This window comes from Heterodontus francisci, chromosome 14, assembly GCF_036365525.1.
Source record: "Heterodontus francisci isolate sHetFra1 chromosome 14, sHetFra1.hap1, whole genome shotgun sequence".
In the NCBI taxonomy this organism is placed as follows: domain Eukaryota; kingdom Metazoa; phylum Chordata; class Chondrichthyes; order Heterodontiformes; family Heterodontidae; genus Heterodontus; species Heterodontus francisci.
This window is the reverse complement of record NC_090384.1, coordinates 87,098,190-87,124,917: the sequence shown is the minus strand read 5'-3', so window position 1 is coordinate 87,124,917 and position 26,728 is coordinate 87,098,190. Positions and strand designations below refer to the sequence as shown.

Sequence of the window (26,728 nt, the reverse complement as noted above, 5' to 3'; positions counted from 1 at the left end):
GACAATGTTTTCCTAGTTTCCATGGTGCAATTCACAGTGACATTAAATCCACATTTTGACTCTGCTGTTTTATATATAGGATGAGGACATATGACCATCTGGTTTTCCAGACTACACTTAGACAAGGTTGTCCCAATTATCTCCTTTTCAATTTCCACAACATAGGATAATATATCATAGTATTTTATGTAATCTTTTCTGCTTATCACCCTATATTTTCTACTTCGTATAATTGTATCCCTAACTTATCTCTTGGAATTACAAGTATTCCCAATACTACTCCAATACTGATAGATCTCGTATTTACACACTCCTGACCTTTCCATACCTTAACAGGTTTTCTGAGTTGGCACCTGGTAATTTTATCATTTGTGTGACTAGCTAAGTACTCCAGCTGGGTGTCATTTATCTAACCTGGCACCTGTGCCGCACCAATTTGCCTTAAATTTTCCCTCGTTTGTTCTAACATCCACAAACTGTATGCACTACAAACACATTCATTGTTGTAGTAGTACCTCGTACAACTCTTGAGTCCTCTCAGGGCACCAGTCAGGTAGCTGGATATCTGAGATATTCAATATTGCCTGTACCAACTCATGTTGTATATTATCATATACAATTTTATTAGTTTTTATTTTCGCACGTCCATTTTCTGGTCCTGCAGTTAAGGCAGGGCAAGGGAGATCAGTCACTTGTGGCTGCTGGGTTGTAGCCTTACTCATTGGTAATTCGGATGTGGGGGTAACCGTGGGGGTTGGTGCTTCTTGTCTGTTTAATCTCACGACTTGGAATAGGAACTGCCCTTTTTTTTTATTTTCCCCAACACAATAAAGCCAATAGCCCTATCATTGTGTGGTTTCATACATATTGATCAGTTTCTACAGTCTTCATCATCGCACTGCCATACAGGGAATTCGGGGCCCTCTGGTGATCCCTTTTGGGCATTTGACACATACCCACTGTCCGATAGTAACGTTTACAAGATCCACCGCTCATCCCCATGTCCTCCCCTGTAGAGGTCACAGGTTTGGAAGGTGCTGCCATAGGATCCTTGATGAGTTCCTGCGGTGCATCTTGTAGATGTTACACACTGCTGCCGCTGCGCTGGTGGAGGAGGGAGTGAATGTTTAAAGTGATGGTCGGGTGCTGATCAAGCAGGCTGCTTGTCTTGGATGGTGTCGAGCTTCTGGAGTGTTGGAGCTGCACTCATCCAAGCAAGTGAAGAGTATTCCATCACACTCCTGATTTGTACCTTGTAGATGGTGGATAGGCTTTGGGGATTCAGGAGATGAATTACTTGTCGCAGAATTCCCAGCATCTGACCTTCTCTTGTAGTCACAGTATTTATGTAGCTGGTACAGCTAAGCTTCTGGCAATGGTAACCTCCAGTATGTTGATGTTGAGGTTTCAGCAATGGTAATGCTGTTGAATGTCAAGGGGAGATGGTTAGATTCTCTCTTGTTGGAGATGGTCATTGCCTGGCGCTTGTGTGGCGTAAATGTTACTTGCCACTTTTTAGCCCAAGCCTGAATGTTGTCCAAGTCTTGCTGCATGTGGTCACGGACTACTTCAGTATCGGAGGAGTTGCGAGTGGTACTGAGCACTGCAATCATCAGCGACCATCCCCACTTTTGACCTTATGTTGGAGGGAAGGTCATTGATGAAGCAGCTGAAGGTACTTCAGCTGAGGACCCTACCCTGAGGAACTCCTGCAGCAATGTCCTGGGGCTGAAATTATTGGTCTCCAACAACCACAACCATCTTCCTTTGTGCTAGGTATGACCCCAACCAGTGGAGTGCTTTCCCCCTGATTCCCATTGACTTCAATTTTGCCAGAGCTTCTTGATGCCATACTCAGTACAGTGCTGCCTTGATATCAAGGGTAGTCACTGTCACCTCACTTCTAGAATTCAGTTCTCTTCAACATGTTTGGACCAATGCTGTAATGAGGTCAGGAGCTGAGTGGCCCGGATGGAACCCAAACTGAGCATCGGAGAGCAAGTTGTTGCTGAGTAAGTGCTGCTTGATAGCACTATCAATGAACCTTCCATCACTTTGCTGATGATTGAGAGTAGACTGATGAAGCGGTAGTTGGCCAGATTGGATATGTCCTGATTTTTGTGGACAGGACATAACTGGGCAATTTTCCACATTGTCGGGTAGATGCCTGTGTTGTAACTGTACTGGAGTAGCTTGGTTAAGGACTTGGCTAGTTCTAGAGCTCAAGTCTTCAGTATCACAGCTGGGATGTTGCCAGGGCCAATAGCCTTTGCAGTATCCAGTGCCCTCAGCCATTTCTTGATATCACATGGAGTGAATCGAAAGGCTGAAGACTGGCATCTATGATGGTGGGGCCCTTAGGAGAAGGCCGCGATGGAACATCTACTCTGCACTTTTGGCTGAAGATTGTTGCAAAAGCTTCAGCCTTTTGCACTGACATGCTGCGCTCCCCCGTCATTGACGGTGGGGATGTTTTTGGAGCCCCATCCTCTGGTTAGTTATTTAATTGTTGACCCCTATTCACGATTGGATGTGGCAGGACTGCAGAGCTTTGATCTGGTCTGTTGGTTGTGGGATTGCTTTGCTCTGTTTATGGCATGCTACTTCCACTGTGTTGTAGCTTCACCAGGTTTGAAACTCATTTTTAGGTATGCCTTGTTCTGCTCCTGGCATACTCTCTGACATGCCTCATTGAACCAGGGTTGGTCTCCTGGCTTGATGGTAATGGTGGAGTGAGCGATATGCCAGGCCATGAGGTTGCAGATTGTAGTTGAGTATGATTCTGCTGCTGCTGATGGCCCATAGCACTGTGATGTCAAGAGCAGTCAGTGTCTTCTCACCTATAGTTCACGTCTTGTGTTCATGTTTGGATGAAGTCTTTACTGAGGCCTTGAGCCAAGTGGTCCTGCAGGTACCCAAACTGATAATTGGTAAGTAGGTTATTGGCAAGCACCATTTGATAGCTTTGTGGACAACTTCCATGATTTTGCTGATGATTTGAAGTTGGTTGATAGGACAGTAATTAGCAGGTTGAATTTGTCCTGCTTTTTGTAGACTGGACATAATCTTGACAATTTTGAGGTAGATGCCAGGGTTTGCAGCTGTACTAGAGGAGCTTGACTAAAGTTATGGGTAGTCCTTGAGCACAGGTGTTCAACAGTACAACCAGAACATCGGGGCCTGTAGCCCTTCCTGTGTCCAGAGCATTCAGCCATTCTTGCTGCATCTGGAGTAAACAAATTTTCTGAAGACTAGCATCTTTGATGGTAAAAACATCAGGAAGAAAGACCAAGAAGGATCATCCACTCATCACTTATGACTGATGATGTTTTCAAACACTTCAGCCTTGTTTTTTGCACTCACATGCTGGGCTACGCCATCATTGAAGAAGGGGTTGTTCATGAAATACTCTTCACCAGTTCCTTTCTCTGTTATTCACCACCATTCATGACTGGATATAGCAGGTCTGCAGAGCTTTGACCTGATCCTTTGGTTATGGGATTTCTTAGCGCCATCTATAGTATGCTGCTTTTGCTGTTTAATATGCATTTAATCTTGCATTGTGGCTTTACTAGATTGGGTGCTTGGGCTAGGTTTGCCTTCTTTGTGCTCTTATTTGTTGCCAAGGTTGCAACAGGGTGTTCTTTCTGATATTTTTCTGTTATTCTTTATCGTAGTTCAATACAACTGCATAGCTTGCTAATATACTAACATTACTGAAAAGCCACGTAGTATTTCAAACCAAGTGTTCTGTATCCCTTTTGACAGAAAACAAACACCCACAATATTTTAATTATGTAGAAACCTTTTGCTGAATGCCTGCTCCATGTGTCAGTGTCTTGTGATAATATCATAAAATCTCATGTCCTCATTTTAGTCTGAAAGGGCAGCATTGAAGCATTGAACTCTCACAATGTATTTTTATCCTCTCCCCCAAGTAAACTAAAAATTAGAATAACAGCTTGCAATTATACAGAGCTACTAACATCGGAAAGACATATCAGAGTGCCTTATAGATCTGAGCATGAAATGGAGACCAAGCCAAAAGGAAAAGAATTGTTATAAATATTGTTACAGCACAGGGTCTAAAGAGCAGAAGAAATAAATGTTCAGAAAACTTGCGAAGGCTGGTAGGGGGGAGGCAAGGCAGAGAATTTGGGAGGGTATTCTAGAGGTACAGTGGCTGAACGAACAAGTGATAGAGCAGCGACCACTGAACCAAGACTGACGCCTTAAGAAAGAGCTAGGCGAATTAGGGGATAGGCTAAGATGGGTTGGAGATGATAGCCATACTATTACAACAGCAATTTAGGAGAAGACAATGATGGAATGTGAAACTGGGGACAGTAACCTTAATAGGGTTGTGCGGGGGGGGTGGGGTGGGGGGAATAATTGTAATCAGTAAGCCAAGACTCAGGAAGGCCTACAATGTTGAATGCTCCTTTGCATTGAGATCATGAATGGTAAGGGAATTATTAACTCAAATAAACTATTTGGAAAAGTAACATGAAGGGAGATCACCTATGGTGATAAAGATGATAAGAAAAAGAAATTGATTATGATTATGCAAAAAATACACAAAAATTTGAAATAACCAACAAATAACAAACGTAACCAACATTGTGGATTAAAATAAAATCTTGTGTCATTACGGGGTGGACGTTGTGATAAGGGGTGCAATTTGATAATGTGAATGTCAGCTTCTCCTTTAAAATTTGCATAAGTGGATATTGATTTTCAGTTGGTTATTTTAGAAGTATACGTTTCTTTCAGGAATTTTTGTAGCCTATTTTATTTCCTACATAGATGAATATCGTAGAATATTGCAAAAGGTAGAAAACTCAACAAAACAGTTATGCAAAACTAAAAATATGTTGGTGATATTTAAATTTGAAGGAATGCAAGAACACAAGAAATAGGAGCAGAAGTAGACCATATGGCCCATTGGGCTTGCTCCACAATTCAATTCGATCATGGTTAATCTTGGGCTTCAATTCCACTTTCATGCCTGCTCCCCATATCCCTTGGTTCCCTCTAAGACCAAAAATCTATCTATCCCAGCCTTAAATGTATTCAACGATGGAGCATTCACAACCCTCTGGGGTGTAGAATTCCAAAGATTCACAATCCTTTGAGTGTAGTAATTTCTCCTCATCTCAGTCCTGAAAGATCGGCCCCTTTTCCTGAGACTGTGCCCCGTGTTCTAGATTCCCCAACCAGCGGAAATAATCTTTCAGCGTCTACTCTTTCAAGCCCTTTCAGAATCTTGTATGTCTCAATTAGATCACCTCTCATTCTTCTAAACTCCAGAGAATGTAGGTCCAATTTACTCAGCTTCTCATCATAGAACAACCCCCTCATCCCAGGGACCAATTTAGTAAATCTTCATTGCACCGCCTGCAGTGCAAGTATATCCTTAAACGAGGAGACTAAAACTGCACACAGTATTCCAGGTATTGTCTCACCAAAGCCCTGTACAATTTTAGTAAGACTTCTTTATTCCAGTACTCCAATCCCCTTGCAAGAAAGGCCAACATGCCATTTGCCTTCCTAATAGCCTACTGCACCTGCATGCTACCTTTGTGCATTCTTTGTACGAGTTGTTACATCCAGGTGAGAAGGGTCTAGGGTTTCCCTCTCAGCCTATGCCTGGTTTAACCGTAACAGGATTTAATTTTTAAAAAACACCATGTTTTAGGTCCCCCTTAGTGAATCCTTGTTCACCGCTTTCCAATTGTAAGGCAAAGAAATAAATTCAGACAGGTTTTCTTAGATTTTAAACAAGAAAGGTAGAAGTTTATTCTAATCCAGTTACCGACTATGAATATGCGATGCGACCACGCAAGTGTGCATACACGACAAACACACATGCAGATAGAGACATAAAAGTAGACAGGAATAAAGGAGAAAAGTTTGAGGCAATAGATGGGTTTCTATTTTACTGTCCTTTGAGTTTGCTGTGAAGTCTTTGATTGCCGGTCAGACTTGCAATTCATTGGGGCCCAGTACACACTTCAACTTGTTTTGAAGTCGGAGTCTTTTCCCTGTTGAGGTTTACATGTCTTCCGTGGGCCCGGTGGCTTGGGAGAAAGCAAGAGAGAGAGAGAGAGAGAGGCTTCCTTGTTCCAGGTTCCAGTTCCAACTGCCTTCTGAATTTAAACTGTCCTGTGGCTAGTTCAAAAAAACAGCCAGTTAGTCATGTGACCAGCTGGTTTAACCAGTCCTGGCTCTGTGGATTGTATCATCTTGGCAGGACCTGGAATGCGCTTCCTTACACATTCCAATGTATGGTGATCAAAATCCATGTGGGTTAAGTGGACCAGGGAATAGTTCTTTTCCTCCACAAGCACTGTCTGTTAATATGCAGATGTCCTTCCAGCCAAGTGTCTGGTGATTTTTTTAACCTACCTTTCTTCACTCCAGCAGCAGTTTAAAATCAGTGTTCATATGACAAAATGAATATGCCTCATTCTTGGCAGGTGGGGGTCTGCATAACACCTCCAGTGGAATGAAATGCAATTTTTTTTTAAAAAGAGCATTTCATTAAAAGGGACTGGAGCGAACATAAGGACAGGAACACATACATGCCTCTCTCTCATTCCGTCAGAACCCTAACAATTGTTACAGCCTGTCTTTTCTTGGTATCAGTGCTGCTTTAAATGACCCTTTTTTGGCATCCCAATAAACATGTGGTTTTTAGGAAAGCTTTTTCAGTTTGCACATTTCCATGACCGCCTAAGGGGTCTTTGTTCTTGTTGAGTTCTGCAGGAGGAGGGTTAGGTTTAATTAGCCCTAGGTAGTAGTTCTGTTCAGGTGCAGCGGCAATGGGCGGTTCCATTCTGATTACTCTTGTCATGCAAGGGCTTTTCACCTCAGAGGATGACTGGTTCCTTTGCTTTCTGACTGTGGGGGTATATTCTTTGCTAATCTTCCCTTTGTCCTCTGGGACACACCTGCTTGCAAGTATTTGTCCAGATTCTACTGCACTCCCCTGTGGCACTTCAACTAGCTGAGGTATCACCCTCACGGTTTCTTTGCCCTCTTGAGGACGTTCTTTGTCTCTGCTGGTGCCTGTAAATGCTGTTAGCAACTCTGGTGGGGTGCATCTAGTGTCTGCATTTACATAAGAGGATGCGGGATCTAACTTTTCAAATATTTCAGGTTTGGCTGATCGGACAGTAGGGGTTTCCATTTGGGATTTCTCCCAGACTTCCTTTAACTGGCCTTCTTGGTCACTTTTTCCCAGTTCCTTTCTAACCTTTTGCCAGCTTTGTGCCTGCCTGTCCCCTTTTGTTCTCGTCAGGGGTCCCTTACAGTTCACCAGCCCTCTACTGGAGGGTCCTCCAAACATTGATACAGGACTTAAGGGTGCAGATTTCACTGTAGGTTGGGGTTTCCCCTCAACCTGGCACATGTGAAAACTCCTACAGTAGTCCACCACATCTTTGTCGAGTTTTGGCCAGTCAAACTGCTGTCTTATGTGGGCTTTGGTTTTTCGTATACTGACATGTACAGCCACTGCAATTTCATGGGCCATTCTTACTATTTCTCTCCGGTACCTCTGTGGCACCACTAACCTGTGAACCACTGTCCACTCTTTGTCAGCAGGTCTGTGAGAACTCCACTTCCTCATCAGTACCTCAATCTTTAAATAGTAGCAATCAGAGACTCCCTCTGTTTCAATTTCAGACTGGGTAGCCTGTGCTTACTCTCTCCATACTGGGTCAGCTCACTGAACCTCAGCTAGGAAAGATCCATTTAATTAATTTGCTGGGTCTCCTAACTTTCCAAACAAAGTATCAGACAGACAGACCTCATGGCCATCTGCCTGCAGTGCCAATTCAGTCTCCTCTGGGGGAGCTGGTTTGATCATGGTATCACTCTTTACACATTCAGGGAAACTGCAGGGGGACCATCTCCTGCCACTGCCCTGTCTCTTTGACCTCATGCGGTCTGTCTTTGACTACTGGGGAAGCTACCACCTTCGTTCCCGCCAGATCATTACCTAGGAGCAGGTCAACTCCATCCACAGGCAAACTAGGGACAATCTCTATGGTCACCGGTCCCGAAACTAGGTCGCACTCCAATGCACCCAGTGTACAGGTACAGGCATACGCTGCCCTCCAATACCATTCACCACCGTTCTGGTGTTCACTGCACTCTCTGGGGGAAAGGTCAGGCCTTTTCCCAGTAAAAGGGATCTAGTGGCCCCTGTGTCCCTGAGGATTACTATGGGCTTGCCTGCCCCACTCGAGGGGTATGGGGTTACTCTCTCTTCAGACACAAAACCCTGATAACCTATTAAATTTTCCTGCACTTGAAGCGGTAGACTTCCTGGGTCTCAGTCTTACTGCAGTTAAAGCCACAGCTTGTTCTGCTGTGCTTTCCATCAGGGTCGCTTCTTCACTGAGCGGGTGTGCCCTGATTAACCCTACAGGTTTTCCCTTTAGTTTCCAACAGTCAGCTCTTAAATGCCCTGCTTTATTACAATGGAAGTGCACAGGTCTCTGGGACTCACTCCTGCTTACAGCACATTCCTTTTTGGCTGGAGGAGGGCCCCCTTTGTCTCCTGCTTTTCTTTCCCTCCCAGGACTGTTTCAGCTTCTATCACCTTTACACCCTTTGTCCTTTCCAGATTTGTTGGGGTGATTAGGAAAGGTTTTCCCCTGGGAAACAGACTTATAAATGAGAGCCAACGCAACGGCCAGAACTGCGGCTTGCCAAATTCTATGAGCCTTCTGTTCCTCTACATGTGTCTTTATGGAGAGTGGGAGAAAGAGTTATTAAACTCCTCTAGCAAAATTACTTCTCTGAGATTTTCATAGTTGAGCTGCACTTTAAGAGCCCTCAGCCACTGGTCAAAAGCCAGCGGTTTATTTCTCTCAAACTCCAGGTAAATTTCATCAACTTGCTTCTTGAGGGTTCTAAACTTTTGGCGATAGGCTTCTAGTACTAACTCATATGCCTGGAGGATAGCATTTTTTGTCAGTTCATAATTTGATGAACTCTCATCTGGCAACATGGAATAAACCTTATGGGCTTTTCCTGTTAATTTACTCTGTAACACCAGAGTCCAGGCCTCAGCTGGCCACTTTAACTGCCTTGCTAGTTTTCCAAAAGACACAAAAAACACATCCACATCTCCCTCATTGAATTTTAGGATCAGTTGGGAAAGTTTTAACAATCCTGTACCCAGCCCTGAATTACACTCCTCCATATTGGCCATGCTTTCACTGGGGTTACTCTGTCGCCCCTAGTCAACTCAAGCTGCCTTAGCTCTCTTTCTTTGGATTCTTTCTGGAAGGTTCTTTCTCTTTCTCTCTTCTCTCTGTCTCTTTCTCTTTCCCTGTTTTCAAATTCAAGTTTCCTCTGGTCCAATTGTATCTTTGCTAGCAATACCCTGTCAGAGTCTACTTCTAACCCTGCTTCTGCTTCTTCACATTTAAGGGAAAAGTGGTTGGCCACTAGCCTTAGGAGTTTAGACTTCCTAGCCTTGCCACGTACAGTGATCCCACACTGCTCAGCCATTTTCCTCAACTCCTCCATAGACTGTGCTTTTAACTTATCCCAAGTTACTTCACCCTAGCCTGGGGAGCTACTAGCTTCAGTTGCAGACATGTTAGTATTCTAGCACACACAACCACAAGAAAACCTGTATTGAAATCTTTTCTCTTTTTGTTTGGGATCAATTTGACTTCCCACTTCCAATTTCCTCATTTGTCTGTGGGTCAAATCCTGGACGAGCCTCCAAATTTCTGTTACAACCAGGTTAGAGGGGTCCAGGTGTTCCCTCTCAGCTTTTGCCTGGTTTAACAGTAACAGGGTTTATTTTTTTTTAAAACACCGTGTTTTAGCTCCCGCTTAGTGAATCCTTGTTCACCGCTTTCCAATTGTAAGTCAACTGAATTAATTCAGACATGTTTTCTTAGATTTTAAACAAGAAAGGTAGAAGTTTATTAATCTTAAAGTCAAATCCAGTTACCGACTACAAATATGCGACGCGACCATGCTAGCATGCATATGCGATAAACACATAAGTTAGAGACAGAAAAGTAGAAAAGAATAAAGGAGAAAAGTTTGAGGCAATAGATGGGTTTCTATTTTACTGTCCTTTGAGCTTGCTGTGAAGCCTTTGGTTGCCAGTCAGACTTGCAATTTGTTGGGGCCTAGTGCACACTTCAATTTGTTTCGAGGCCAGAGTCTTTTCTCTGTTGAGGTTTATATATCTTCCATGGGTCCGGTGGCTTGGGAGAAAGTGAGAGAGAGCCAAAGAGAGAGAGAGAGAGAGAGAGAGGCTTCCTTGCTCCAGGTTCCAGGTCCAACAGCCTTCTTAATTTAAACTGACCTGTGGTTAGTTCAAAAGAACCTGGACCAGCCAGATAGTTATGTGCCCAGCTGGTTTAACCAGTCCTAGCTCTGATGATTGTATCACCTTAGCAGGACCTGGAATGTGCTTCCTTACATGTTTCAATATCTGATGATCAAAATCCATTGTGGGTTAAGTGGACCAGGGAATAGTCCTTTGCCTCTACAAGCACTGTCTGTTAGTATGCAAATGTCTTTCCATCCAAGTGACTGGTGATTTTTTTAACAAGTCCTTTCTTCACGCCAGCAACAGTTTAAAATCATATGACAAAATTAATATGCCTCATCCTTGGCAGGTGGATTTCTGCATGACAGAGTACACCCAAGTCTATCTGAACATCAATACTTACCAGTTTCACACCTTTTAAAAAATATTCTGCTTTTCTATTTTTACAACCAAAGTGAACAACTTCACACTTTCCTACATTATACTCCATTTGCCATCTTGTTGCCCACTCATTTAACCTGTCTATATCTCTTTATAGCCTCTTTATGTCCTTGCTGCAGCTTACCTTTCCACCGAGCATTGTATCATCAGCAAACTTAGATACATTACTCTCTGTCTCTTCCTCCAAGTCATTAATATAGAGGACTGCATTTTCGGCAGCGAGCTTCAAAGCTGGCAGCGCGCACTTGCGGGCAGTACTCTGCTGAGCCGCCACAATATTAAATGCGGCGGCTCATTTACATGGTTGGGATGGATAGCTCCCCTCCCCCGATGATGTGGCGGGGGCGAGCGTTTCATCCCCGGCAACGGCATCTGGCACCCCTGCGCAGGCACTGATGCCATTTTTAAAGGGCTTCTAGCCCTTACATTTAATTGAAATTTTTAAAGTTATATGCATTTAAAAGTTAATAAAAAAAAAGTGTCTAGCCCCTCTCCCCCCCGCGACCTTTCCCCTCTCCAAAGTTCTTTAACCCTTCCCACCATCCCCTACACCAATCAGATTGGTTTGACCTCACGCCCCCCCCTCCTCCCTCCGCATCAGTGTCCCGCATCAGATCTCTGGATGGAAATCTGAAGCCTCAGGAGTCCCGGAAACCAACCACAATATCAGAGTGGGACGGCTGGCGGGAACAGGTAAGTCATTAATTCATCAATTTACAATCATTAACATATTTAAATTCTGCTTCCGTCGCCGAGCAGCGGGGGCGGGGGGCGGGGCGGGAGTGCCACCATTGTGCTGCACCCCACTATTCACTGCCTGCCGACGTGAAAATGCCCCCTTTATGCCCACTCTCTGCTTGCTGTCTGTTAACCAATCCTCTATCCATGCTAATATATTACCCACAATACCTTGCCTATTAATCTTTTATGTGGTACCTTATCAAATGCTTTTTGTAAATCCAGGTATACTACATCTACTGGTTCCCCTTTATCTACCCTCCTCGTTACATCCTCAAAAAATTTTAATAAATTTGTCAAACAGGATTTCCCTTTAGTAATACCATGCTGACTTGTTCTAATCATACTATGCTTTTCCAAGTGCAATGTTAACACTTCCTTAATAATAGTTTCCAGATCTTCCCAATGACTGATGTTAGACTAATTGGCCTGTCGTTCTCTCTACCTCATTTCTTGAAAAGCGGTGCAACATTTGCCAACTTCCAATCTGACGGGACCATGCCTGAATCTAAGGAATTCTGGAAAATCATAGCTAATGCATCCAGAGTATTTCTGCTGCTATCTCTTTTAGAACCCTAGAATGTAGGCCATCTGGTCCCAGGTATTTGTCAGATTTTATACCCTAAAGTTTCTCCAATAGTTTTTCTCAGCTGATATTAATTTCCTCAATTTCCTCACTCTTTTTAGCCCCTAGGTTACTGCCTATTTCTGGTATGGAACTTGCGTCTTCTACTGTGAAGACAGACCCAAAATATTTGTTCAATGCCTCTGCCATTTCCTCATTCCCCATGAAGATTTCTCCTGTCTCTGCCTTTAAGGGACCAACATCTACTTTAGCTACTCTCTTCCTTTTTCTGTACTTCCCAAAGCTCTTACAATCTGTTTTTATATTGCTGGCTGGATTACTCTCTTATTCTGTTTTTTCCCTTTTTCTAAACTTTTTGTGGCCCTTTGTTGGTTTCTAAAATACTCCCAATCCTCAGATTTGCTACTAATTTTTGAAACATTATAAGCCTCATCTTTTAGTCTAATACTTTTCTTAACGTCCTAAGTGAGCCACGGATGGGTCTTTCTTGATGAGTTTTTGTTTTTAAATAGAATGTACTTTTGTTGAACCCTTTGAATTGTTTCTTTAAATATTTCCCACTGTTCATTTACTGTCATACCTTTTAGTCTACTTACCCAATTAACCTTCGCCAGTTCTCCCCTCATACCTTTGTAATTGGCTTTGTTTAGGGTTAAAATTCTTGTTTGTGATTGAAATGTGTCACTTTAAAAGTTAACATGAAATTCAATGTTATTATGATCACTATTTCCCAGTGAATCTTTTACTACGACATTGCTAATTAATCCTGTTTCATTACACAGTACAAGCTCTAAAAACGCTTTATCTCTAGTCGGTTCTACAATGTCTTGCTCCAAGAATCTGTCATGAAAACATTTTACAAATTCATCTTGTAGAGCACTGTTGCCAATTTGATTGTGCCAGTCTATTTGCAGATTAAAGTTCCCCGCAATTAATACATGATCTTAGTTACAAGGAAGGTTTAGCAAACACACAGTTGTTATTGTGGTGATGTAAATAATAGAATCTATTTCACAATCATCTGGAAAAGAAGAGACTTTAATTACAAAATACTTTCTCCAAATTCTTACTTCTGTGGTCCTTTGCATCACTACTAGGATCAAACAGAATGCATCAGTCATGATGTTTTATCTTGACTTTTCTCACATCCAGGGAAAGAGATCACTGCAGAAAACTTTATGGAAAAGCTGGATAATGGAGCACTTCTCTGTCAGTTGGCACAAACATTACAAGAGAAATTCAAAGAAAACAACAGTGAAAGTAAAGCTGTCAAGGTAAGTTTGATACCACAGTCCATAGTCAATATTGTACGACAAGCGATGGTGACATTTTTAAAATTTTAAACCTTCAACTATGCAAAAAATGAAGTTTTGATGATTTGGATAATTAATGTTAAGCTGGGAACATGTTTCTAGATAACTGACTTTTTTTCCTGGACCTCTATGAGTTTTCAGTTATAGATCATTGTGGAAATAAGCAATTCACAACCAAAACTAATATTGACATTTTTAAACATTTGCAGATCTTTTGTGGAGAATTTTAATCAGTAGATAATTATTACCCAAAAAAGAATTCAATATTATATCCTATTGTGATTTACAAGGCATCATAATCCTATGCAATAAATAGATTATAGATCATTGGTTATCAGTTTTTTCTAAAGAAACACACTTTCACTCAAATCTTGCATAGATATGCTTTATAAGGGATTTGTGCGGTGATTGCAGCATTGTTGTGACAATGGTAAAATGTAACCTGTTGTGTTTTGTACTCTACCTTTTACATCAGAATAATAGGCAGAAGAGTTGACCGTGCTGGAGATTTTATCAATTTCCTCTTTTCATCTCCCAACACTCATGGGTGAGACCCTGTACAGAATGTATTCTGTTCAGAACTCCTCACTATACTCTTATGGTCTGATTGCGTGACGTTGCCTTTTCAAATGCTGAGAGGGACTGGGTGGTATTGAATTATGGATAGAAACAGAAAGATGTGTGTTACATGGATTTGCAAATTCAAAAGTGTATTTGCAAGCATCTAAACTGTCAGAAATTCCAAATTCATTGCATCGAAAACCACATAAAAGTTTGGTATTGTTTATTCTGAATTCTCTAAAATAGGACAACTTACAGTGTGCCAAATAGGGCAAAGTCATCCATCAATTTTGGGGATCCCGAGTTCCTTTCTGATTTTCCATTATAAATAAGACGTAAAGACATAAGATCATTGATTATTCCAAATAATATCATTCAGTCGCATTACTATACATCAAGCTGGCAATCAATGTCAAAATTATTCATTAAAGCCATTTTTATTGCAAATCACACAAATCTGGTGTATATTCCAGCCACAGAAACCTGGCAAAACACAAAAGCTGCAAAATTCAGCTCTGCAGCGCCGATTGTGCCGGTGCTATGGAAACCCGGAGATCAGAAATGGTGGCCAAATGGCTTCTGGCCACTTCCGTTGTGGCCAGCGTGGCTCAGCATACTTGTAAGCACGCTCGCGCCAGCAAATCATGTGTGTACTGGACGGGTGCAGAATGGGAAGATTGTGACATCACTAGCGTCTAACACCGATTTGGCACCTGACCTGCCATTTTGGACTTTGCAGGCCCTGTTAACGTCTTCTTTTAAATACTCTCAGAAGAACATGCACTCAGCTGCATGAGGACCCCACCCCACCCCCTCTCATTGCCCCATTACTGCTATTTGAAGGGATCACGATGGGGCTTTCAGGTGAGTTGCTTTTGACTTTTTTTGCTGCTGCAGAATGAGTGGAAATACTTTGTTCAGTGTTGGAGGAGTTCTGAAAAGTTGTTGGTCGCAGAAGGAAGTGGTGTTGGACTTTTTCAATGAGTTCAGAAGAGTTTGAAGGCATGTCAGCAGAATGCCTGTTATCATTAATGAGGCCTATAGTTGCAATCCCTTTTGGGCTGCAGCACAACAAGGAGATGGAGCAATGGCAGCAGAGAAGAGAAGCTGTATGCAGAGGGAGGTAAAAGAGGGCTCTCAATAGAAGGACGTACTTACCAAGGGTCTTCAGGGAGCACTTCTACCTCCACATCAGCCAGGAGCAATGTCTCAGTTGGCCATAACTCACCAAGGTGATAGTCACTGAACTGTGCCACTTCCTCCAACCAGACCTGCGCCATACAGCAGGGTGAGATGGCGGTGCCAATGGCTGTGAAGATCATTGTCATGCTCAATTTCTACCCAAGCACATCCTTCCATGTGAGAGATGGTGACATTGCCAACATATCATAGTTTGTCGTGCATTGCTGCATCAGGGAGGTAACAGAGGCCCTGTGTGACAGAAGAAGGGACTTCATAGTCTTCAGTCTAACCAGAGAGGCAGGAGGAGCAGCCACATGACTTTGCTAGCGTAGCAGGGAGCCATCGACTGCACTTGTGGCTCTGTGGGTGCCACATATTACTGGGGAGATGTACCAGAAGTGCAAGGGGTACCACTTCCTTAATGTCCAGTTAGTGAGCAACTATGCACAGAAAATCATGTCGGTGAATGCCCACTATCCTGGCAGCAGTCAAAACACTTACATCCTGCACCAGTCAGCTGTTCCTGCCGTATCTGAGTCACCATGACAAATCAAAGGCTGGCTGCTTGGTGATGAGGCCTGACTGCTCTTGACTCCCCTCCATAACCTGATCACATATCGATAGCGCACATACAATGTGAGCCACGCTGCCACCAGGAACATCATGGAGCATTCCACTGGTGTTCTGAAACAATGATTCCGCTGCCTGAACCGCTTGGCGGGAGCCCTCCGATACTTGCCAGAGCGTGTCTCCAAATTTGTGGTGATCTGCATCCTCCAAAAACCTGGCTGTCATGAGGGTGCAGCCTTTGCCACCAGGCCTTCGGTGAGGACATCAGTAGGAGGAGGAGGAGGAAGAAGAAGGGAGGAGGCATCTGGGAACCCCTTCACTCTGGACAGGCTCTGTCGTGAGCTGCTACTCAGACCTTGGTTCCCTTAAAATCTCATCCCCACATCATTATGCTCCACAATTCCCCATGTTTCCATTATTGTGCTGCAGACCCTTACAACATCCTCTTGACCAAAATGCTGAAATAAAAGACACCGCAAAAATCATTCCATAACAACTTTTTCTAACAACACTTCCAATAATACATACAAAACTCAAATATTCATCCTTGTGCATTGTGCTGGTTTGTGGAAAGCAAGAGGTCTATGGTCACACACTGCACTTGAACTTCATGCCAGATAGCAATTTGAGGGTGAGGATGGATATAAGAAGGTGCATTATGCAGGAACATACTGTAATCTGGTTGTTCTTGGAAATGCCGAATGCAATGACTTCAGTCACTACCTGCCCAATAATTTGCAACATCGTCTCCTCCAAGGAGCTCAGGAGAAGCAGGTTCTTGGCTGATCCCGCCTGTTGTGTGCAACTTTGTCCTGCAAGAGAAAGGGAAGAGTCAGTGAGTGTGTTGCAATAAAGCTGGAAATAGATGGAAACTGCAAGATATGGGTTTGAGGTTGGCAGCATTATTAAGCGGGTGAGGGTGAGTTGGAGCATCTGAATGTTGGGCACAGGTCTCGATTGTTGATTGGTGAATGAAGAGGGCATGGTTCACTAAGCAGTGTGTGAGGTTTACAGTGTATTGGTTAGGATGTGGCATTTGAGGATGCATTCACTGACCTTGACCACCCCTGTGAGTCATTGAACTTCTTCTGGTACTGCAGCCAGGTCCTTGGGGCCAGATTCCATGAATTGATCTCCATGACTATCTGCTCCCATTCTCTTTGCAGCATGTGTCTGGAGAGTCTCCTGCCCCCCTGAGGAAACATCACCTCTGTCCCCCTTTTAACCTCCTGGTCTAAGGCCTTCAGCTTTGCATCAGAGAATCTGGAAGCCTTCTCTCTGGTTTGCTGCTCCGAAAGACATTCACAAACAGTTCCACAAACTGCTGCAGCCTGAATACACCTCATCTTTAAGAGATGCAGGCTGCCTTTAAGAAATGCAGGCTAACTGTACCTCATGCAAGCCTTGTATGCACCTGGCCTCCTGTTGAGCATGCAGTCAGTTAGCAGCAGGTTTTTCTCTGGACTGCATGCTACAGTCATGGCAATGAGCACGCAGCACAAAGTTTGTGTGCTGCCTGCCTGACCTCCACTTGGCACGAGGTAATTGTGCATTGTGATCCCCGCACCTGCTAACAGGCTTGATTGAATTTTTAGCCCAAAGCATTATCAAAATCAGTTTAAATGTTTCACAATACTTTCATAGTTAAATATAGTTTCTTTTACATATTTTTATAGCTTAGTATTATATTTCTGCAAACACTAATTGTCTGAATGAACACAGTCAGTGATGCTCAGCATAAACCATGGAATAATTACAATAATAATAATACTAAAAGACGAGATGATATTCTTGGCAACATTAAATGAGCAAGATTCTTAGGAGTACCAATATACCCCTTCCCTGGGATAGAATGTAGAAAAACATTACTTGTCTTCTTTAATTTCTACCTGGCCAGATGTCACTGAAGTGATGTAAACGCACACTGAATAGCTTCCCACCAATCTAAATTACTGCCTCACAACACAACTAAGGGTAGTGGTGGTGGAGAGCATTATTTATCCTGACGTTTACCATTTTAAAATTCTGGCAAATATCCAGTTGCCTGTGGACTTGCATTATAGTACGAAGAAATAAAATGCAGTGAAAAAGTCTTAATTCTTTTTCAGTCGTAACTGAATAATTCCATTTACATTTAGATGCAAATTAATTTTCCCTTCCCCTCACTTTTAGTATATAGTCATAGATATCATAGTCATAGTCATAGTCATTAATATCTTATTTATTTTCCCACTTTCAGTCTTTCTATAATATGGCACCACTTCAAACTGGGAGGTAGGCTGGTGATGTGATTCAAGACTTCAGCAAATACATCTCCTGAGCTGGCTCCTGCAAAATGTGCCAGAGAAGTTGATTTTTCCACTGACCTTGCTTTCTTACCTTTTGGGAAGCTCCTGTCTCATCCTAGTGGCATGGCAGAGATTGGATGCTGAGTGAGGAATGACAGATTTAAATCGATGCCTGGCAATTTGTAACAGTATTAAAGTACTGACACATTGCACCACAATGCTATTTCATTGCTTTATGTGTTGATAATCTACCAACAATCTTTGTAGCCGGAGTTAAGCCAACCCATTCGCTTTGCTTTTAACTCTACTGTTCTAAAGCAGGCAACAACTCCATGTGGTGAAGACGTTACTTTTTCAATTTGAATTTACCATCTAGGAATGTCATTTTCTTACCTGGAGTATTGAAGTTCAATCCTGATCCCCAGACAATTGAAAACATAATAGTGTCAATTTGCCTTTTCCCAACAGAGGTACATATTTGTACAAAGTTGAATGATAAAGTAATTTGCATGTTGGCTTTCCTGGCGTGTAATGGTTACTGCACATTGGAATGGTAATGTTTAAACTGAGTATCGAGGACAATTGTACAGATCTGTTGGTCCATTCCATATTTGCCACTGGGAGGAAATGCTGCTTGGCTGCTGCAGAGGTAAGTGCCAATCCCTCCACCTTTCTGTTTGTTTAAGAACAAACTTAAAGTAACATAGAAATAAACAGACTAAATCACAACTGCTGGCGCACTTAAAACTCATTTTACTAATTTAAAAGAAGTATATAAATATATTTAGCTGCAAATAATGTTTAATTTTTTAAACTTAAGTACAAAGAAAAAATAATTTGATGCACTTGTAACACAGATTTTTGAATAACCTGCGTATCCTCCTGTGTTACATTTGCTTCCCACACCTGACATAGATGAGAGTGGCCAAGATGGTATCATTAAGATGGTATCATTAAGCTAGGGGCAAGCTACATTCATATGCATGGAAGAATCAGGCTAACCATATTTCAGCTCATGTATGGAGCATTGAGGTTGGAGAAGACAATAATTCCTCCTATCAGTGGGATTTTCCGAGTGAAAAAATAATGAATCTAGTTTTTAACTCGTAGTCAGCTTGATTTTGGCAAGGCAGGAATATTAAAATTAATGGGGGTAATTTTCAACTTCACTGTCTGGGTGCTAACCTGATTTCAAGTGTGATCTATTATCAAAATCCTATTTGCTACAATATCAGGATGGTAACCAAAAATTACCCATCTATTAACAATTTACAAAGTACCATCTAATACAACAAAGTATAGGGCTGAACATGTTTCTTTAAAAAATTTACCTGACAAATCTGTAACCAATACACCAGTGGGAGTCATTCAAAAAGGAAATAGTGAGAGTTCAGGGCCAACATGTTCCCGTAAAGGTGAAGAGTAGACCAACAAGTCCAGGGAACCCCGGATGTCAAGGGATGTAGAGGATTGGATAAGGAAAAAAAAGGAGGCTTATGGCAAATTCAGAGGGCTGAAAACAGTGGAAGCCCTAGAGGAGTATAGAAAGTGTAGGGGGGTACATAAAAAAAGTAATGAGGAGAGTGAAGAGGGGGCATGAGAAAACACTGGCGGGCAAGATAAAAGAAAATCCCAAGGCATTTTATAAGTATATTAAGAGTAAGCGGATAACCAGGGAAAGAGTAGGGCCCATTAGGGACCAAAGTGGCAATCTGTGTGTGGAGCCGGAGGACATAGGTGAAGTTTTGAATGATTACTTTTCATCTGTGTTCACTATGGAGAAGGACGATGTCGGTATAGAGATCAGGGAGGGGGATTGTGATATACTTGAACAAATTAGCATTGAAAGGGAGGAGGTATAAGAGGTTTTAGCAGGCTTAAAAGTGGATAAATCCCCAGGCCCAGATGAGATGTATCCCAGGCAGCTATGTGAGGCAAGGGAGGAGATTGCAGGGGCTCTGACACAAATTTTCAAATCCTCTCTGGCCACAGCAGAGGTGCCAGAGGACTGGAGGGCAGCGAATGTGGTTCCATTATTCAAGAAGGGTAGCAGGGCTAAACCAGGTAATTACAGGCCGGTGAGTCTAACATCAGTGGTAGGGAAACCATTGGAAAAAATTCTGAGGGACAGGATTAATCTCCACTTGGAGAGGCAGGGATTAATCAGGGATAGTCAGCATGTCTTTGTCAGGGGGAGATCATGTCTAACAAATGTGATTGAATTTTTCGAGGCAGTGACTACGTCTCCGTAGTCGAGGGTAGAGAAGTTGATGTAGTCTACATGGACTTCAGTAAGGATTTTGATAAGGTCCTGCGTGGTAGATTGGTCACGAAGGTAAGAGCCCATGGGATCCAGGGCAATTGGCAAATTGGATCCAAAATTGACTTAGTGGCAGGAGGCAGAATATGATGGTCAAGGGTTGTTTTTGCGATTGGAAGCCTGTGATCAGGGATCGGTGCTGGGACCCTTGCCGTTTTTAGTGTACATTAATGATTTAGATGTGATTATAGGAGGTATGATCAGTAAGTTCGCAGATGACACGAAAATTAGTGGTGTCGGACATAGTGAGGAGGAAAGCCTTAGATTACAGGACGATATAGATGGGCTGGTAAGATGGGCGGAACAGTGGCAGATGGAATTTAATCCTGAGAAGTGTGAGGTGATGCATTTTGGGAGGACTAGCAAGGCAAGAGAATATACAATGGATGGTAGGACCCTAGGAAGTACAGAGGGTCAGAGGGACCTTGGTGTACTTGTCCATAGATCACTGAAGGCAGCAGCGCAGGTAGATAAGGTGGTTAGGAAGACATTTGGGATACTTGCCTTTATTAGCCGAGGCATAGAATATAAGAGCAGGGAGGTTATGATGGAGCTGTATAAAATGCTAGTTAGGCCACAGCTGGAGTAGTGTGTACAGTTCTGGTCACCACACTATAGGAAGGATGTGATTGCACTGGAGAGGGTGCAGAGGAGATTCACCAGGATGTTGCCTGGGCTGGAGCATTTCAGCTATGAAGAAAGATTGGCTAGGCTAGGGTTGTTTTCCTTGGAGCAGAGAAGGCAGAGGGGGACATGATTGAGGTGTACAAAATTATGAGTGGCACAGATAGGGTATATAGGAAGAAACGTTTTCCCTCAGCGGAGGTGTCAATAACCAGGGGGGCATAGATTAAAGGTAAGGGGCAGGAGGTTTAAAGGGGATTTGAGGAAAAACTTCTTTACCCAGAGGGTGGTTGGAATCTGGAACACACTGCCTGAAGGCAGATACCCTCACAACATTTAAGAAGTGTTTATATGAGCACTTGAAACATCATAGCATACAAAGCTACTGGCCAAGCGCTGGAAAATGGGATTAGACTAGATCAGTGCTTGGTGGCAGGCATGGACATGATGGGCCAAAGGGCCTGTTTCTGTGCTGTATAACTCTCTATGACTCTGTGACCCTATGACATACAGTGATAGCAAAGTACACAATGTACACAAGTTGAAAATTATAGTGTACTATTAAGAACATTAAAAGTTCCAATATTATGGGCTGGGTTTTATCAGCTTCAAAAAGGGCAGACCGTTCGTCGTGGAGTGGCTCATTTAAATGGCTGAGGCAGACCGCCTCCCCAATGATGTGGAGGGGACTAGCGGTCCATCTCAGGCAATGGTGCCGGGCGACACTGCGTAGGCGCCGATGCCATTTTTAAAGGGCTTCGAGCCTTACATGACAACTTAAATTTTTAAAGAGCTATTGTATTAAAATTTATTTTAAAAAATTAAGTAAATGTTTCTAGCCCCTCTCTCACCCCCTAATAACCATACAATTCATTCCTTGCCCTCTCCCCCCCAAAATACTTATCTTGTGTACCTGCCCTTTCTTCCCCCCAAGGTTCATAAACTTTTAACTTCACTCCTCTCCACCATCCCCTACACTAATCAGATTTGACCCCGCTTCTCCCCCCCAGCACTGAAATACATACCTGCTCTCCCCTCCCCACCAGTGTCCCGCATGCCATCTCCAGACAGGTATCTGAATGCATGGGAGTGCTGGCCACCAGCAGCAAAATTGCTGCAGAACGGATGGTGGGTAAGTACTTACTTCATTTATTTTAATAAATTAACATATTTAGATTTAGCTCCCGTTGGCAAGCAGCGGGGGGAGGCCACCATGGGGCCTCGCCACTGCTGGCAATATCGGGCCGGGCCTTCCCAGCGTCGCAGGCCCATCGCGTGCCTCTCCTGGAGGCATTTTCCGCCATCTCCGCCATAACCCCTGATGTTGGTGGGGGGGGCGGTGGTGGGAGGGAGCGGTGGGGTTGGTGTGCTGTAAAATCCAGCCGTATATTTTAGAAAATTCTGCAAAAATCTTTCCGTAACTCCAGTAATAAAAATCTCCACTGAATATTATTAAGTCCTGTAGTAGAAGGTTAGAGGTGAGATGTGGGAGGTCCGTGATGCTTCCAGCGTTCCGGACGACTACATCTGCAGGAAGTGTACCCAGTTGCAGCTCCTTACAGACCGCATGGATCGATTGGAGCAGCAACTGGATGCAATTAGGAGCATGCAGGTGGCAGAAAGTGTCATAGACAGGAGTTTTAGAGAAGTGGTTATGCCCAAGGCGCAGGCAAATAGATGGGTGACTGCTAGAAGGGGCAGGCAGTCAGTGCAGGAATCCCCTGTGGCTATCCCCCTCTCTAACAAGTATACCGTTTTGGATACTGTTGGGGGGGATGGCCTATCAGGGGAAAACAGCAGCAGCCAGAGCAGTGGCACCACGGCTGGCACTGTTGTTGAGCAGGGAGGGACAAAGCACAGAAGAGCAATAGTTATAGGGGACTCTATAGTCAGGGGCACAGATAGGCGCTTCTGTGGACGTGAAAGAGACTCCAGGATGGTATGTTGCCTCCCTGGTGCCAGGGTCAAGGATGTCTCTGAATGGACAGGGGGCATTCTGAAGGGGGAGGGTGAACAGCCAGAGTTTATGGTACACATCGGCACTAACGACATAGGCAGGAAGAGTGACGAGGTCCTGCAGGGGGAGTTTAGGGAGTTAGGTAGAAAGTTAAAAGACAGGACCTCTCGGGTTGTAATCTCGGGATTACTCCCTGTGCCACGTGCCAGTGAGGCTAGAAATAGGAAGATAGTGCAGCTAAACACGTGGCTGAACAGCTGGTGTAGGAGGGAGGGTTTCAGATATCTGGACCATTGGGATCTCTTCAGGGACAGATGGGACCTGTACAAGAAGGACGGGTTGCATCTAAACTAGAGGGGCACAAATATCCTGGCTGCAAGGTTTGCTAGCGTCACTTGAGAGGGTTTAAACTAGTCTGGCAGGGGGGTGGGAGCCAGAGCAGTAGGACAGCAAGTGAAATAAATGAGGGGGAACTAGTAAATAAGGCCAGTAAGACTAAGAGGAAGAGCAGGCAGGGAGATGTTGCAGAGCACAGCGGGACTGGTGGTCTGAAGTGCATTTGTTTCAATGCGAGAAGTATAACAGGTAAGGCAGATGAACACAGAACTTGGATTAGTACTTGGAACTATGATGTTGTTGCTATTACAGAGACTTGGTTGAGGGAAGCACAGGATTGGCAGCTAAATGTTCCAGGATTTAGAAGCTTCAGGAGGGATAGAGGGGGATGGAAAAGGGGTTAAGGAGAATATCACAGCTGTACTGCGGGAGGACACCTTGGAGGGGTCATGCAGCGAGGCAATATGGGTGGAGCTCAGGAATAGGGAGGGTGCAGTCACGATGTTGGGATGTTGAGGCCCTACAGGCCTCCCAACAGCCAGCGGGAGGTAGAGGAGCAGATATGTAGACAGATTTTGGAAAGATGTAAAGGTAACAGGGTTGTAGTGGTGGGTGATTTTAACTTCCCCTATATTGACTGGGACTCACTTAGTGCTAGGGGCTTGGATGGGGCAGAATTTGTCAGAAGCATCCAGGAGGGCTTCTTGAAACAATATGTAGATAGTCCAACCAGGGATGGGGCCGTACTGGACCTGGTATTGGGGAATGAGCCCGGCCAGGTGGTCCAAGTTTCAGTTGGGGAGCATTTCGGGAATAGTGACCATAATTCCATAAGATTTAAGGTACTTGTGGATAAGGATAAGAGTAGTCCTCGGGTGAAGGTGCTAAATTGGGGGAAGGCTAATTATAACAATATTAGGCAGGAACTGAAGAATTTAGATTGGGGGCGGCTGCTTAAGGTCAGTTGATTAGAATCCAGGACCAGCACGTTCCTGTGAGGAAGAAGGATAAGTTTGGCAAGTTTCGGGAACCTTAGATAACGCAGGATATTGTAAGCCTCGTCAAAAAGAAAAAGGAAGCATTCGTAAGGGCTGAAAGGCGAGAACAGACGAATCCCTTGGGGAATATAAAGACAGTAGGAAGGAACTTAAGCAAGGAGTCAGGAGGGCTAAAAGGGGTTATGAGAAGTCATTGGCAAACAGGATTAAGGAAAATCCCAAGGCTTTTTAAACGAATATAAAGAGCAAGAGGGTAACCAGGGAAAGGGTTGGCCCACTCAAGGACAGAGAAGGGAATCTATGTGTGGAGCCAGAGGAAATGGGCGAGGTGCTAAATGAGTACTTTGCATCAGTATTCACCAAGGAGAAGGACTTGGTGGATGATGAGCCTAGGGAAGGGAGTGTAGATAGTCTCAGTCATCTCATTATCAAAAAGGAGGAGGTGTTGGGTGTCTTGCAAAGCATTAAGGTAGATAAGTCCCCAGAGCCTGATGGGATCTACCCCAGAATACTGAGGGAGGCAAGGGAAGAAATTGCTGGGGCCTTGACAGAAATCTTTGCATCCTCATTGGCTACAGGTGAGGTCCCAGAGGATTGGAGAATAGCCAATGTTGTGCCTTTGTTTAAGAAGGGTAGCAAAGATAATCCAGGAAGTTATAGGCCGGTGAGCCTTACGTCAGTGGTAGGGAAATTATTAGAGAGGATTCTTTGGGACAGGATTTACTCCCATTTGGAAACAAATGGACTTATTGGTGAGAGGCAGCATGGTTTTGTGAAGGGGAGGTCGTGTCTCACTAATTTGATTGAGTTTTTTGAGGAAGTGACTAAGATGATTGATGAAGGAAGGGCAGTGGATGTTATCTATATGGACTTCAGTAAAGCCTTTGACAAGGTCCCTCATGGCAGACTGATACAAAAGGTGAAGTCACATGGGATCAGAGGGGAGCTGGCAAGATGGATACAGAACTGGCTCAGTCATAGAAGACAGAATGTAGCAGTGGAAGGGTGCTTTTCTGAATGGAGGGATGTGACTAGTGGTGTTCCGCAGGGATCAGTGCTGGGACCTTTGCTGTTTGTAGTATATATAAATGATTTGGAGGAAAATGTAGCTGGTCTGATTAGTAAGTTTGCGGACGACACAAAGGTTGGTGGAGTTGCGGACAGTGATGAGGATTGTCAGAGGATACAGCAGGATATAGATCGATTGGAGACTTGGGCGGAGAAATGGCAGATGGAGTTTAATCCGGACAAATGTGAGGTAATGCATTTTTGAAGGTCTAATGCAGGTGGGAAGTATACAGTAAATGGCAGAACCCTTAGGATTATTGACAGGCAGAGAGATCTGGGCGTACAGGTCCACAAGTCACTGAAAGTGGCAACGCAGGTGGATAAGGTAGTCAAGAAGGCATACGGCATGCTTGCCTTCATCGGTCGGGGCATAGAGTATAAACACTGGCAAGTCATGCTGCAGCTGTACAGAACTTTAGTTAGGCCACACTTAGAATATTGCGTGCAATTCTGGTCGCCACACTACCAGAAGGACGTGGAGGCTTTGGAGAGGATACAGAAGAGGTTTACCAGGATGTTGCCTGGTGTGGAGGGCATTAGCTATGAGGAGAGGTCGGATAAACTCGGATTGTTTTCACTGGAATGACGGAGGTGGAGGGGCGACATGATAATGGTTTACAAACTTATAAGCGGCATGGACAGAGAGGATAGTCAGAAGCTTTTTCCCAGGGTGGAAGAGTCAGTTATTCGGGGACATAGGTTTAAGGTGAGAGGGGCAAAGTTTAGAGGGGATGTGCGAGGCAAGTTCTTTACACAGAGGGTGGTGAGTGCCTGGAACTTGTTGCCGGGAGAGGTGGTGGAAGCAGGTACCATAGAGACGTTTAAGAGGCAACTTGACAAATTCCTGAATAGGATGGGAATAGAGGGATACGGTCCCCGGAGTGCAGAAGGTTTTAGTTTAGGCAGGCATCAAGATCGGCGCAGGCTTGGAGGGCCGAATGGCCTGTTCCTGTGCTGTCCTGTTCTTTGTTCTTTGTTTGTAAAAATGTAAAGCACTGTAAGATTAGTTCAGTCAGTGTTTGAAAATACAGCATCTTAGTTGGTTGAGTATTGGTTGTTCAAATTCAGTAGTGAATACTTTAATAAGAAGTTTCAATCTGTGAAGCAGAATCTGTTCCCTGATCAGCCTCTTCAGTATGTCAGTAGCAATGACATATTCAATCTAGTCCCAAAGATTACTGTGGCAGGCCAACAAATGCTTTGTGATTTTAACTCGCCCTTGCTCATTTAATATCAATGATAATTTGTCCTGTAGGTATCTGGCATTGCGAGATTGAACTGGTGTGGTGTTCTCTACACGGCATCTCGGACCTGAGTGAACAGGGGAAGCAACTGTGTTTAGAATCTTACAGTGCAGAAGGAGTCCATTCGGTCCATCGTGCCTGTGCTGCCTCTTTGAAAGAGCTGTCCAATTTAGTTCTGCAAATGAATCTT

The 26,728-nt window shown here is 43.8% G+C and overlaps 1 protein-coding gene across 1 annotated transcript in view; it reads left to right on the top strand.

Annotated features, from left to right (window-relative positions):
* Window positions 1-26,728, top strand: part of LOC137377334 (growth arrest-specific protein 2) — a 198,408-nt gene that overhangs the window by 14,236 nt on the left and 157,444 nt on the right. The window contains exon 3 of the mRNA XM_068046916.1: window positions 13,230-13,351. Within this exon, the coding sequence (XP_067903017.1) occupies window positions 13,230-13,351 (122 nt within the window). The remainder of the gene's footprint in view (window positions 1-13,229; window positions 13,352-26,728) is intronic.